The following is a 14,147-nucleotide window of genomic DNA, read 5'->3' as shown; positions in this document are numbered from 1 at the left end:
GTGTTTCTAGACATTATACATCAGTGGTGTGCTCAAGTAGATCTTTTTGCCTCCCTTCAAAGCAGACAACTTTCCTAGTTCTGTTCCAGAATGCCAAGTCCCTTGGCTTGGAGAGTGGATGTCATGCATTTTGTTTTTTTGGAAGGGGATGTTTCTGTTTGCCTATCCACTTTTTCCCCTACTTCCCGGGGTGTTGCACAAGATAATTTGGGACACACCCAGACTCCTTGCTGTTGACTACCTTTTGGCCCAGACAGCATGGGTTTCCCCTTCTTTTGCACCTAGACGGGGGCAGTCATCATAAGTTACCTCACAGGATGGATCTTCTCACAGAAGACAGTAGATTTTTTATTCACCTTCACTTGTCCACTCATCAGCTGATAATTTGAGTGTTAGGGTTTTGATTCCTTTCAGACATCAATTTTCTGAGGACATGCCTTAAGTTTTGTAGGAGGCCAGAAAAAAACACTACGAGAAAAGCCTGTGTGGCTAAATGGAAGAAGTTTTCTATTTGGTATCTCAAGTATGACTGGATGCTTTTTCTGTGTGTGTGTGTGTGTGGGGGCTGGGGCTGGGGCTGGGGCTACTGTTCTTTCTTATTTGTGTGAATTGCTTAATGCTAGTTTAGCATATTCATGTCTTAGTTCATTTGTCAACCGTTTTTGCCTGTCTGAGTTCCTTTGGCTTGTAGTTTCTAAAGTCAACATTTCTAAATATATAGTCCACAATATTGAAATGTAGTGATAACTGTTGTGATTTTAGAGTATGGAACATTCTTTGTTGTGATTCTACCAGTCCGTTAGAGTATGTAACATTCTCCCCCCCCCCCTTTCTCATTTGCATAACTTTTGGACTAAGAGTGAAAAGGGTAGGCACCTTAGTGCTATGTGAATTACTCAGCTTTCTAGAAGGCTTTTTTATTGTGAATTATATTTCAATTTACTGTTGGCAACTATGTATATCTGCTTTGCTTTCATAATGGTTATGTACCGATAGCACTTTTTCATGCTTTAATGTTGACTTATTGTTGAATGTTTTGGGTATATTAGAACATTCACCATTTTGATTCTTGCTGACAGTGGCATAGCCAAGATACACTGTCTCTGTAGTGGTCCTCTAATCTTTGTGGCATTTGGCAGTGTGAAATTATTCCATAGCTCATTCTGTTTTCAGTTTGAATCAGTATATATTTAATGTACAACTACTAAACATTTAATGCACTTTTAAAACTGAAGCTCTCCTTTCCTTATCTGTTTTTACAGTAGGATATCTTCATCGTCAAAAGAGACAGAAACATCCAGATCCTACACAGAACACCTGCAAAATGCTTGTTGTGGCTGATCATCGCTTTTTTAAGCACATGGGTCGCAGTGAGGAAAGCACCACAATCAACTACTTGGTAATATTATTACTGTTGCTCTCCTTTTTATAAATTGCTGCTGTTCTTGATGAACCAAGTCTTGAAAGAGTCTTACATGTAATTTAATTTATTGAATCATCATACAATTACATGAGCACATGTACAATAATAGAAAAAAAAAAAAGCTGTAGTAGTATTTCATAGTTATGTCTATGTAGTGTAAATCTTTCTTTTTAACAATTTTCATTCACTCAAACATGATGTACATTACTTAGTTCCAGTCTTCCCTTTTGTCTCATTCATCTTCCTGAACATTATTCTGCGTGTGATGTTCACACACCCCTTCATCTGTCCATCCATCCATCCATCCATAACCCCCTGTTTCCCATTTTTGCATATGGAGTAGGGGTGTCAGTTCAACAGTGACAGTCATCTAGAACTAAGGTTTACACTGTCTGGTGGCTAGCCCTGCCACGGTATTTCTTCTACATCACACATTCACATGCACACTCACACCTATGGCTAATTTAAAGTGTCCAGTCCACCTACTGCATGTCTTTGGAATGTGGGAGGAAACCCACGCGCAAACACAGGGAGGACATTCAGACTCTTTGCAGAAGGCAACCCCATGTGACGATGAAGTTGGGGAACCTCTTGCTGTGAGGCAACAACACTATCCGCTGAGCCACTGTGCTGCCATTTCTGTGTAATTTGCTACTTACATTTTCTTAAGGTCCCACCTCCAGTTGTTTTATATCTTTTACAATATTTGGTTCTTCATTTACAGCTGGTTTACCTTTTATTTCTGTTTTCTAATCATTGCTTTTTTTGGCAGGCAATAGCATTAAACTTGGTAAAATTTACTTTGAATAGGCAATCGAGATCCTATATTGATAGTGATAGAGATCGACAGTTTCCTTGTTTACAACCGTTTGTTCTCCCAACATTTCTGACAAAGTACTCTGTAGGGACAAGAAAACCTGGAAATCGTGGACTTCTTTGATTTTGTTCAATTTGTAGGAGACTCTAAAGCATATGCTCTATTTCATGTCATTAATGTTTGGAGGAACATTTAGGAGAGGGAAATAGAAGGGAGAGAGTTAACTGTAATTAAAACAAAATTTTGTTCTTCACAGTAATAATTTTGTAGTGCATTATATAATCTGCATGGTATAAAGTAAAGTTATTTTCATGTGTAATTGGGATAATAAAGTAAGCAGATATAACTATTTTCATTCTTTTCTCGTTCTTGTTTAGGCACTGCGATGTTTTAAAAAAATTCTGATCAAAAGAGTATGATGCAAGAAAAAGTGATGTACTTTTTTCATTCTTCTATAGGGGAATGACTGAATTAAGGCCCTTGGCTTAATCTAGTGACAAGTTTTAAGAGAAAGCAAATACAAATGAACATTGACTATAATAAAGCTTTCCTCTAGCAAATAAATGCTTCTAGAAGCAGCTCTCTATCTGGTTCTCATGTCTCCATGGAGACAGTCTGATAAAGAGCATTAAAAACAGAACACTTCTTTCTTGCAATGGATTTCTTTCAGTGGCTAGGAGATAATGTTTTCTGAATACATTCAAGTGTTTTCCTATTCTGGGAGAGCAATAAAGATGAAACAAAACCAGACAGCACTTAGAAGTATAGGCTGCACCATGCATCTTAGAATAGATAACCTTCCTTTTAGGTTATCTCAAGTGTGTGTGTGTGTGTGTGTGTGTGTGTGTGTGTGTGTGTGTGTGTGTGTGTGTGTGTGTGTGTGTGTGGCTGTCCGTTTGGGACAATTGTTCTTATTAGGAGAGTAAAACTTCAGTATTTGAAGATGTACATAGTTTTGTGTGTTAGTGGTAAGTTAATAGGTTTTAGGGGTGTATTGGTAGTGTGTGTGTTTTTTTTGAAGGCTTTCAATAAAACCAAAAGCTTTGTAAGATATGCCATAGGCTCAAATGGATATGACAAGAAACAACTGCATAAAAGATCAACTTGCCAAACATTAGTGTGTCTGTGTAACACAAAAGCTGGAACTAGATAAATGACAAAAAAGCTGTTACAAATACAAGGTGGGAATATTAACTGTTTAACATATTGACCCTTTCTGTATTATCTTTAAATGTTAATGGTTTCACAGATGCATACAAAAAAGAAAGAGTACTGAACTATATTAAAAACTGCAAATAGCTATACTACAGGAGACACGTTTGGAAAGAACTGAACATGTGAATTTGATAAAGAAAGGTTTTCAGTATGGTTATTCAGTGGAATACCTGAGACAAAGGAAAAGAGCAGTAGTTGTATTAATTGCAAGAGGAGCTCCAATAGTAATGGAAGTGGATAAAAAAGTGATAATGTTATATTTATAGTACTAAAGGAAGGAGGATTACACTGGCACATATTTATATTCCACTTAAAACTGCTGTAATGGAGCTAAAAAAATTCTGGGAAAAATAATCAGTTTTCAGCAGAGAATATTACTTATAGGGGGAATGGAATTTGATTTGCAGCAGTAAAGATATCTGGGGACTCAGAAGGGAAAATATAACAAAGGAGGGCAGGTTTTTGAAGAAATTTCTGAAAATATTTGGCATGGCTAATGTGAATTCAGTAATAGGAGTTGAGTAAATTTGCGTTTTATTCCAGGAAATACAAAAACTGGTCTAGAGTCGACAGAACATATATTTCACAGGAACATGTGTATTTAATTGAAAGTTCTGATACTCATCCAATAACTATTTCAGATCACAGGCCAATTACAACTAAAATAAAAATGCAGGGTGATGAAATAAAAATGAGACATTGGCACTTTTTCACCCATCTGTTGAAGAGAGAAATTCGAGGAATGGGTAGTGGAAATTATTTTAGGGTTATTAGAGAAGATAGAAATTTCTTCTGAAATATAGCTAGGGAGTGTGATAACATTAAAGAGGAATTTAAAAGGGTGGAAATAAAAGAAAGAGATGTGCTTAAAAAGTAGCAAGAATTATTTAGAGGGACTGACAATTGTTAAAGTATTGCATAATAGGGGTACTCTCACAGATCAAGAAGAGGAGCAGTTGCAGGATGCTAAGCAGCAAATGAAGGATTACCTCTATAATATGTATAAATTTAGAAAGATTGCTGTCAAGCAGCTGTTTTTTGATAGTAATGCCAGAGCACAAAATCTTTTAGCACAATGACTCTGGCAACAGAAAGTATAAAGGGTTGTTGCCAAGCTTAGGTAGCCTAGATAAGAGATCCTGTTAGAGGTACTAGAAATATTTCGGAAATGTTATGAAAGTCTTTATAATGCAGAGAAATATGGAGATCGAGAAAAGGTACAGATGGAAATGTTTATGGAAGAATTAAATATGCCAAGGTTAGAGGTAGAGAAGGCTCAATTATTAACAGGATAGCAGGAGATGATAAAAATGGTGATGCATAACCAATCAACAGGAAAGTCCCCATGAATAGATGGTATGCCTGTAGAAGTTTGGAAGCTAGGAGGGAAAAAAACTAATAAAGACCTGGAAGATTTTGTTTCAGTGTTTTTAAGAGGAGGAAAAGCACCGACATTCTGGAAGAAAGCTGTGGTGGCTGTAATACTTAGAGGGCGAAGACCTATCAGATCAACTTTGTGTAGGCTCATTTCAATCCTAAACCAGGATTATTAACATGTCTGTAGTGTCTAAAAGAATGGCAAAGATGATGGCAAAATTGATAGATACAGATCATTGTGGGTTTTGTAGAAGGGAGATAAACATTTGACAACATTAACAGAACACTGATGAGCCAGAGGGAAGCTGAATGTAAGAAAATAGCACTATAGTTGGTGGGTCTTGATGCAGAGAAAGCATTTGAAAGAGTAAGCTGGGAGTGTATGAGCAGGGCAGTGGAAGCATTTGCATTCCCTGATAATAATTACAAAGTTGATTAGGAGGATATATGAGGGATCAGTGGTGAAAATTAAAGTGGGTGGATTCCTCTCTGATAATTTCTGTTTGAGCAGATGAAGTATGCAGGGATGTCCTCTTTCTCTTTGTTGTTTGCACTGTTTAGAACCACTGGCAAAGAAAATAAGGGACTCAGAAATTCAAGGATGTCAAGGATGTAATTGGTATGGTAGTCAAGCAAAGCTGGCTCTATTTGCAGATGTTGTTATTTTATACCTGGTAAAACCAGAAAAGGACGTTTCAGTGTTGTGGAACATTTTAAGACAGTTTCATATCTTTTTGGCATACAAAATTAATGAAGCTAAAAAAGGGGTAATATCCATAAATTGTATACCCACACACAAATTGGTTCAGCAATATACATATTTATCGGGACCTGATAAAATGAAGTACTTGGGAGTATGGATTAAAAAGGATTCTGGTATGGCAGCTAAGGACATGTGGGAAGAGACTGAACAAAAGATAATATAAAAGCTGACAAATTGGAAGCTCTGTTATATGGATATTAATAGCAAGATACAAAAGAGTTAAAATATTTTTAGTTCCTTTATCAGACATATTTTTTGTCAACCAGAGGAGAAGTTGTGAATAGCAATCAGTGAAGAGCTGAAGGATTTTATCTGGGAGGGGAAAACGCGAGAGTCAAGTGGGATAAGCTGATTCTTCCAATAGAACAAGGCGATTTGGGATTACCCATTTTTAAGGAGCTTTTCAGAGCTACACAGTTAAGGCTCCTATACATAGCACAACCAGAAATCTATAATTCAAAGTGGAAAGGGTGGTGATGAAATGGGGAAGCTCACAATACAAAGAGAGACTGGGACTTTGGATGCAGATCCTTAAGGAGAATAACAGTAACCATACAGAATATTGTATTCACAAATTAGCAGAAAATATTGTATGAACTATGCCAACATGGGAATCGAGAAAGGCAAATCTGATGATAGGGATGACTGCAATTAGGGATGCCAGCAATAGGGGGCTGGAATTTATTGGAGAAAACTGGCAAAAGAACCAATGTATTGGGAGCAAATAATTAGAGAGGGAAAGGTAATAAAATGGGAAGAGGCCAAAAATGTATCTGTTCTGCAGGCTAGAGATAGCTTTCCATATCAAGGATTGATGTTATAGTATAGGCAAAGAGAAAGAAATAGTGAGATCCTAAGTTAAAGACCAGTACTGGTAGAGTTTTTAGTAGAATGTAGGGCAGAAGCTGCCATTAAAAAAGGAATAATAAGTATAGCATACAAAATTTTGTATGATAAATATAAGACTCCGTCTGAGAAGGTTGAGAAGAGAGGTTGGATAAGTAATTCACAAAGAAACAATGGGAGGATATACATACATCTCCCAAATATGCAGCAAAGTCTAGAAGATTTAGGATCTTTGGAAGTGTGTATGTAGGTATTTTTATACCCCAGGTAGACTGCAAAGAATTTTTCCTCAGGTAGACAGCAAATGTTGGAGGGGTAATGGGGAAGAAAAAGGTAATTGGGAACATATTTTCTGGGAGTGTAATGAGTTGGCAGACTTTAAAGATACCCTGAAGACTGCTCTGTCAGATACACTGGGTGAGAATATTGGTGTAACGAAGGACATGATTATTTTGGGCTGTGTTACAGAATCTGAATTGCCTAGACATAGTAAGGCCTTGCTGAACCTAATTATGGTGGCTGCCAAAAAAGCAATTACTAGAAAAGTGAAATCAAAGTTTAAACCAACTTTACTAGTAGTAGTAGTAGTAGTAGTGAATATAGTAAAGAGACAAAACAACTGAATTGGTTTATTTAGAAAAGGGTGGGAGCAAATTACACAGAAAAAAAATGGGAATTGTGGGAGCAATACATGCAAAGGAGGAACGAGGTTTAAAAGAAGGCAGGATTTGAATGAGCTATGTAGTGTTTGACTGACAATGATTGGATAGATTGTAAGTGATGTATAATGTTTGCATCTGTGATTGTCAATGTGGTTTGTTTTCATTTGTATAAATGTGTGTGTGTGTGTGTGCCTGTGTCATGTGATAATTTAATAAAGATGTTTCTTGTTTAAAAAAAAAAAAAGTACTCTGTAGGGAAATTTTAAAATCTGCTCAATTATCACTGTCTTTTCTATCACACATCCAGCATTTGTTATCTACACGAGGAAACATTCTGTGTAGTCTGCTTTGAGTATAAAATACTTATGTAAGCACTTCCATGCAAATATCCTAAGACTTTTGGACTCTTGTGAATACTTGTTAGGCATACATATGTCCTTCCATCGCTTTTTTGTAGATTGCCTTTCATTTCTTTTTTTTCCCAATTTTTTTCTAACACACTCTGTTTTATTCTTATTGTTACCATGCAGTGTTTTATATGTCCCACTAAGTATTCCTTTTTTAACAGCAGCTGCAGTTTGACTCGACTAAAAATTCTACCAGATCTGGTCCATCTCCTTGCCCTTAACAATCGTTGGTAAGGTGGCAGTCTCTAACCTGCAGTCCATACTTCTGCTTAGCCTCATCCTCCTCTTACCTTTCTCTGCTAGTTATTTGCTCCTAATGCATTGATTACTTTGCTAATTCCCCCAGTAAATTCAGGAACCTCTTCCCTTTTTCTCTAGCCCTACTTGCAGCCACCCTATTGGTAAAATCTTTCTCCATTTCTGCATTGGCTTGGTTCTTAGAATATTTCTTGTTACTTTATGAATGCAGTATTCTGTATGTTTAATGTTATCCTTAAGGGCATGCATCCAACATCCTGCTCTTTATCACCTTCCCCTTTCATCATAATTCCTGTCTACATTTATTTGTAACCTTCTTATTGTGATATGTATATGAGCGTCTTAACTGCGTGGCTGTAAAGTATTCCTTCGAGGAGTATGAAGTACCTTGATATCCCTTCCATACCACTCTTTCAGTATTCATCACCTCAGGGATCTCGTGCCAAGTATAGCCCAACATTTGTCCAGTATACTAAAGCCTTTATTTACCTTGGAGCATTGTACATTAGCTGTATGCTCCAAGCACAAGTGTTGGATGTAAAAGTAACATACATACACTCTCAAACCAGAACTTCATTGCTGGCAGTCCAAATGCTATTATCATACGCCTGTGTGATCACCCTTCAATTTGCTGGTTGTACTGAGCCTACTCCTTCAAGATAGGTACCCTGTTGGGATTCCATTTTCTTTTTCTAATATTTTTCAGAGGATTGCATGTGGGAGGGCAGATTCCCCAAAAGGACGGGCATGATAGGTGCCTTTTCTACTTAGGTGTGTCTCACGAACACACTCAGTGTTCCATCTTTGATGGTTTTGTACCCAAGACTTCACATAGCAGTCTTTCTTCCCTTTCCATTTATCTTGAGAAGCAACATCTCAAGCTGCTGGTCCAAGGTACCACGGCTGAATCCACTTGCCCTGAGGTATAGCCGCTTAAAAAAAATCCAAGAAATATAGGTCTGAGTCTGCTGCTATCCAAACTTCACTGGATGTCTCTCTTGTGTTGCTTGAGAACTTGGAGGTGCTACCTTTGGTGTCTTAGGTTCATAGGTGTGTACTAGGCTAATGGCCCTTTACAAGCCTAGCCATAGGATTACACTGGCATAGTGCCACCTGACCTTGGTTCCCAGTGCCTCTGTCGCGTAGAGCCACTGGAGTAATCCCCGGGGTGAACCTTCTTGGAGGCCAGCACGGAACCTGCTTTTTGCACATCCTTGGAGGCTTTGCAAACGTCTGTTGTTGATGTTGAGGGGGAACCATGGCTTATTATCTGAGAGGGGACTAAAAGATTCCTCAGATCCCTTCCTCAGAAGAGGTACAGAGTACCTTCACCTAATCCAGGTAGGGATCCAAGCCACTGCATTTTGTAAAAGTGAATGCCCCATTGAAGAAAAGGCAGAAAACTAAATGTGTGGTGTCTGTTCTGCCAAGGATCCACAAATGGAATGGTAGGACTTCACTCAACTCTTGTTCAGTGCTGTGGTGGCATTGAAGTCTCCTTGGGGGGTTTTGGTTCCTGCTCCCCTTTGGTCTTCTTTTCCCAAAAGAACAAGAGACCCTGAGTTCTTAGATGAGGAATCAGACTCTGATGCTGACTCTTTAGCCATCTCCTCTCAGTTACCTTCTCCTTTAGACTATAGATTGGGGGAAGAGGATCTGTCATTCTTGATTCTTTTTTGGAGGAATTGTCCTTTGGTGATACAGTCCTGCACATGATGGAACACTTTAAGTGAGACTGAGTGCAGGTATCAGATGTCCAGAAAAGGTGTTAGGAGTTGTTTCATATGGACTCTAAACCTTCTGCTGCCCCTCCTGTGCTGGCTCCCTTGCTGGATACCTTCTCGGCAGTTTCCCTGACACCAAACTCCCAGCCTTCAGCCCCTAATAAGCCTGACCGGTTCTATAGGATGCCAGATGCCTGCATATTCTTGTACAAGTGCCTTTCCTCTGATTCAACAGTGATTTATGTATTCATGGATAAGTTTTCTAGGCTGTCCCCCCCCCCCCGCCAAGCTCTTTCTCCCAGACAAGGACAGGAGAGCTATGGAGAGGATTGGTAAGAAAGTATACACTTGTTCTACCCTAGCCTTTAGGGCTATACATTGCCAGACCCATATGACAAGATATGTTTTGCGTCTTCTCTTCCAGATTGAGAAGATGGTCTCTGACATGCCTGACTCTGAGGGTAAAGCCTTAGCTCTTTGTTTACTGGGTTTCACTTCTGGGTTGCTTATCATTCTATAAAATGCAGATATGATGCAGCGGATGCCTCCTGTAGAGCTGCTGCCTCTGACTGTGTGATGAGGCACTGTTCCTGGCTTTCTCTTTCAAGCCTTGCAAAAATATATTAAAGCAAAACTCCTAGATTTGCCTCTGGATAACCTAAACCTGTTTGGCATGGATGCGGCAGAGCTTTTTACGTCCTTGCAAGATCAGGGTAAAGTCATGAAAGATTTTAAGCACATTGTTGTTTCATCCATACCCAAGTTTCAGAAGAAATATCCTAGTAAGCCTGCCTTTTTGTGTAGACTGCCCAGACAGTCTTCCAAGGTTAAGAAGGCTCCTATGTGTATTTTTTCAGATAAGCCTATTCAAACACCTCATCCCCAAAAGCAGTCCTTTCCTGACAAATTAGCAGCTATATAACTTTCTGCCCTCCCTTCCTCTCATCCAGGTTCCCTTCTCCCTCAGGCTTTCTCTCTCTCTGTCCCAGTCTGGCAAAAAATAACCACAGACTATTGGGTTATCTGCATTATCAAGCAGGGTTACTTTATGGCCTGGAAAGCCATTCCCTCCTTCTCTAGTATCCCCCAACCTGCTGTAGAACAACTCCCTAATTTTCCTTGGGTATTCCAGGGTCCAACAGACCAAGGTACCATACAGTTGGTTCCACATACCTCAAGGGATATGTAGGGTTTTATTCCAGAATGTTTCTGTTCCCCAAGAAAGAGGATCTTGGATCTTTCCTTTATAAACACTTTCGTCATAGTGTCATCTTTTCAAATGCTTTCTTTTCAGAGTGTATTTCCCCTTTTGCTTCTCCAGGCCTTTCTTGTTTCTCTGGACCTAAAGGATGCTTATCGTCATATTCCTATCCACACCTATTCAGTAAATGTTTATATTTTTCTGTTTCTTCATCTTATTTTCAGTTCTCTGCGCTGCCCTTAGGATCTCAACATCCCAAAGAGTGTTGAATAAATGTCTAGCTTTAGTGGGCACCTTTTTCAGGCCTGGGGGGATTCAGATTTTTCCCTATCTGGACGACCTCTTGCTTCATGCCCCATCCCCAGACAAGCTGGTGCAGGATCTTCATTTCACCCAGCTTCTTTTGCACAGCCTGTGGTTCGCGGTCAACCTTCAGCAGTCAGTGTTGATTACATCTCAGGACCTTATCTTTCTAGTTTTCAGGATCCAAACTGTTCCAGTGCTAGCCTCTCTTCCTGCTACCAAGGTTCTCTCTCTCTCTTGAATTATTTTCTTTACCTGCCTGCCTTGTCGTCTCTTCCAGCCATAGAGTTGCTACGGGCTCTTGTGGTTCATGGCTTCTACCATCCCCATGCTTCCCTAGATCAGGCTTCATAGAAGAAAGTTTCAGTGGTATTTCAGGTCAGTGCGGCTTCTGTACTTGCCACCTGCTAGACTGTCTGGCCCCTTTGCTCCTTTATCTCAAAGCGCAACTTCATTGGTGGATTCAACAGGTATCTCTCAATCTGGATGTTCCCTTCCAACCTCCTCAGCCATCCCAGCAACTCTTCATGGATGGTTCAGAGCTGGGGTGGGGAGTCACTTCAGGCACCCTGAAGATTCAGAGCCTTTGATCACCTCAACAGAGAGAAGATAACATCAACATCAAGGAAATGAGGGCTCTCATCTGGCTCTTCAAGTTTTCCACTAATGCTGGGTGCCAGGTCCTTTGCGTGTTTTTACAGGCATCATCAAAGTCATATATATGTTCATAGGAGGCCAAAAAAAACAAACTGAAGAAACACAGATTAAAACACAAATTGAAGGTCCAAGGAAACAAACTGCTGCAGGTAAAATCCAGAAGAACTTTAATCTAGAAACTTTTTGAAATAAAAACTTGTTTAAAATATGACAGATGAATGCTTTTGTTCACAAAAATACTTGAACTTCATCAGATAAACATTGCTGAAAGTACACACACAATTTGTAACTTGTGATGTTAAGTTGTCTATCTCACCTTCATTCTTGCTGTTTGGGATCGGAGCTGATCCTCGGCTCCGACTCGGCCATCTTCAACAGCTCGAGAGCTGTTTACTGGCTCGAGGCTACCCCTTATCCCATGATGCCTAGCGACAGCTACCCAGATCTTGTTTGCTGCTTCAAATGCGAGGTGTGTCGTTTTCTGGCTCAGGCTTGTATATTTTCAATTTTTATGTAAAAATATTCTCTTAGACCCTTTAAACTAATAGATATTTTATTTTTCTTTTGAATACGTTTACTGTACGTGTTGTTGAGTACTTAGTTCTTCTTAGTTCCCTTTTAATTTGAACTCGTTTAAGTTCGAGAGTTCTCTCCCCTCCCCCTCTCCTTAGGATAGCCGTTTAACTTAGAGGCTTTCCTATTTTGCTAGCGTTAAAAAAAAAAAAAAAGAGGTTTTATATATAGTGATAGGTGTACTTGTTTAGAGTAGTACTTATTTGTCTGTCTGTGTTTCCCTTGTGGTACTTAGTTTTTTTGTAGTTGGGTCATGTCTAAGGAAGCTAAAGTATCTGGCTTTAAAAAGTGTGACTCATGCTGTCAGAAAATGTGTCTGACAGATGGGCACACCAGTTGGGTCTATTGTTTGGGCGCTGTTCACCTGCAGGACTCTTGTTCCATTTGCCATGCCTTTAGTCCAAGAGTCCTGCAGGAGCGCAAGAACAAATTGATCCTTAGGGGTCTGTTAAAACCTCAGGATTCACCGGCAAAGAGTTCCCAGCCAGTGAAATCCCCAAAATCCACTAAGCCGTCGGCTCCACCTTCGGAGCCGATTCTTATACATGATTTACCGAGTATGTCGGTTCCGGCTGGCACTGACAAGACAACCCCTCCGTCGGCTCCATCGGATGTTTTGGAGCCATCTCAGAGCCATAAGAGGCTGAGGTCCCCTTCATTAGAGTCAGTTCATTCGGCTCCTCGGTCTCCATTATTGCAAAGTAAACATAGCCACCATTCTTCTCACTCCTCTCGATCCTCTAGGTTGTCTTGGATCTTGATGTGGAGAGAGTAGTAAGTAGGTTACTTAAATCACAGGCACTAGCAAAATTATTGTTTAGCCCTCCCCAACAGGTATCAGCTCCATCCACCTCCCTTTCTGTTCCTCCTCCGACACCATTGAGTTTGGAGCCGGAGTTCATTGGGGTTCGAGTAATGGAACCGTCGGCTCCATAGGTTCATAGGTTCTTAGGTTCATACTAGGCTATCTGCCCGAGGGCATTTACAAGCCTAGCCCTTCGTTTTGTGGCTTACGCCACCCCTTTAGTATGGGGAACTATACCGATTATTTTGCTGTGCCTCTGTCGAGCAGTGACACTGAGGTAATCCCTGGGGTATATCTGCGATCTCCCATCCATTGGTCAAGATTTCTCTTGAACAAGGCCAGCGAGGTGCTCTGCCTCACATATACCGGGATTTTGTTCCACAGCATAGGGAGTCTTTGGGTGATGAATCTATCCCTCCAGCACGTCCTATTAATAGCCGTGTCGAGGTTTAAGTCTCCCGCCCTTGTGGCTCTGATGGATCTAGATTTTTTGAGGTGAAGCATATTCATCAAATCTGGGTTTGACATGGCCTTGTATGTTAGGCAAAGGTCACCTCTGAGCAAGCGGTGGCGACTGAATAGAGCTGGAGTTCTTTCAGTCGGGCAGCATAGGACAGATTTTTGAGACCCTTTATCCTTTTGGTGAGGAACTTTTGTGGCCTCTCCAGCTGCTGCAAGTGTCGAGTCAGATACATTCCGAATGGGGCATTGTACTCGATCATTGGTCTGATGAGTGATGAGTAAAGGGAGACTATGACCTCCCTTGATCTAGATGAGAATCCCTTCATCATAAGGTGGGCAATGTAGAAGGTCTTCCTAACTACTTTAGCTACATGGGTGTCGAATGACAGACTACTATCAACCTGGGTCCCCAGGTCCCTGATAACTTCTTCTGTGCTCAGTGGATTGCCACCTATTTTGTAGCTAGGGGTAACCTTGTTTTTCCCTAAGGGTATGACTATGCATTTTTTGGCATTTAACTTTAGGCCATGGCTCTGGCACCAGTTATCCGTTTCTGTGAGACCCTTCTGAAGGATATCTGTGTCAGATGTGTTTTCTACTATGGCCCAGTTTGCAGTCATCTGCAAACTTTGTCAGCCATAACCCTCCTGTGTT

The 14,147-nt window shown here is 40.2% G+C and overlaps 1 protein-coding gene across 2 annotated transcripts in view; it reads left to right on the top strand.

Annotated features, from left to right (window-relative positions):
- ADAM17 (ADAM metallopeptidase domain 17) overlaps positions 1 to 14,147 on the top strand; it is a 2,408,764-nt gene that overhangs the window by 698,867 nt on the left and 1,695,750 nt on the right. For both annotated transcript variants that reach the window (XM_044079174.1, XM_044079166.1), the window contains exon 6: positions 1,263 to 1,399. In XM_044079174.1, the coding sequence (XP_043935109.1) occupies positions 1,263 to 1,399 (137 nt within the window). The remainder of the gene's footprint in view (positions 1 to 1,262; positions 1,400 to 14,147) is intronic.

This window comes from Protopterus annectens, chromosome 1.part1, assembly GCF_019279795.1.
Source record: "Protopterus annectens isolate FY-2018-M chromosome 1.part1, PAN1.0, whole genome shotgun sequence".
Lineage (NCBI taxonomy): Eukaryota > Metazoa > Chordata > Ceratodontiformes > Protopteridae > Protopterus > Protopterus annectens.
Note: the sequence above shows the minus strand (reverse complement) of the source record. Positions and strands in the feature narration are given on the sequence as shown.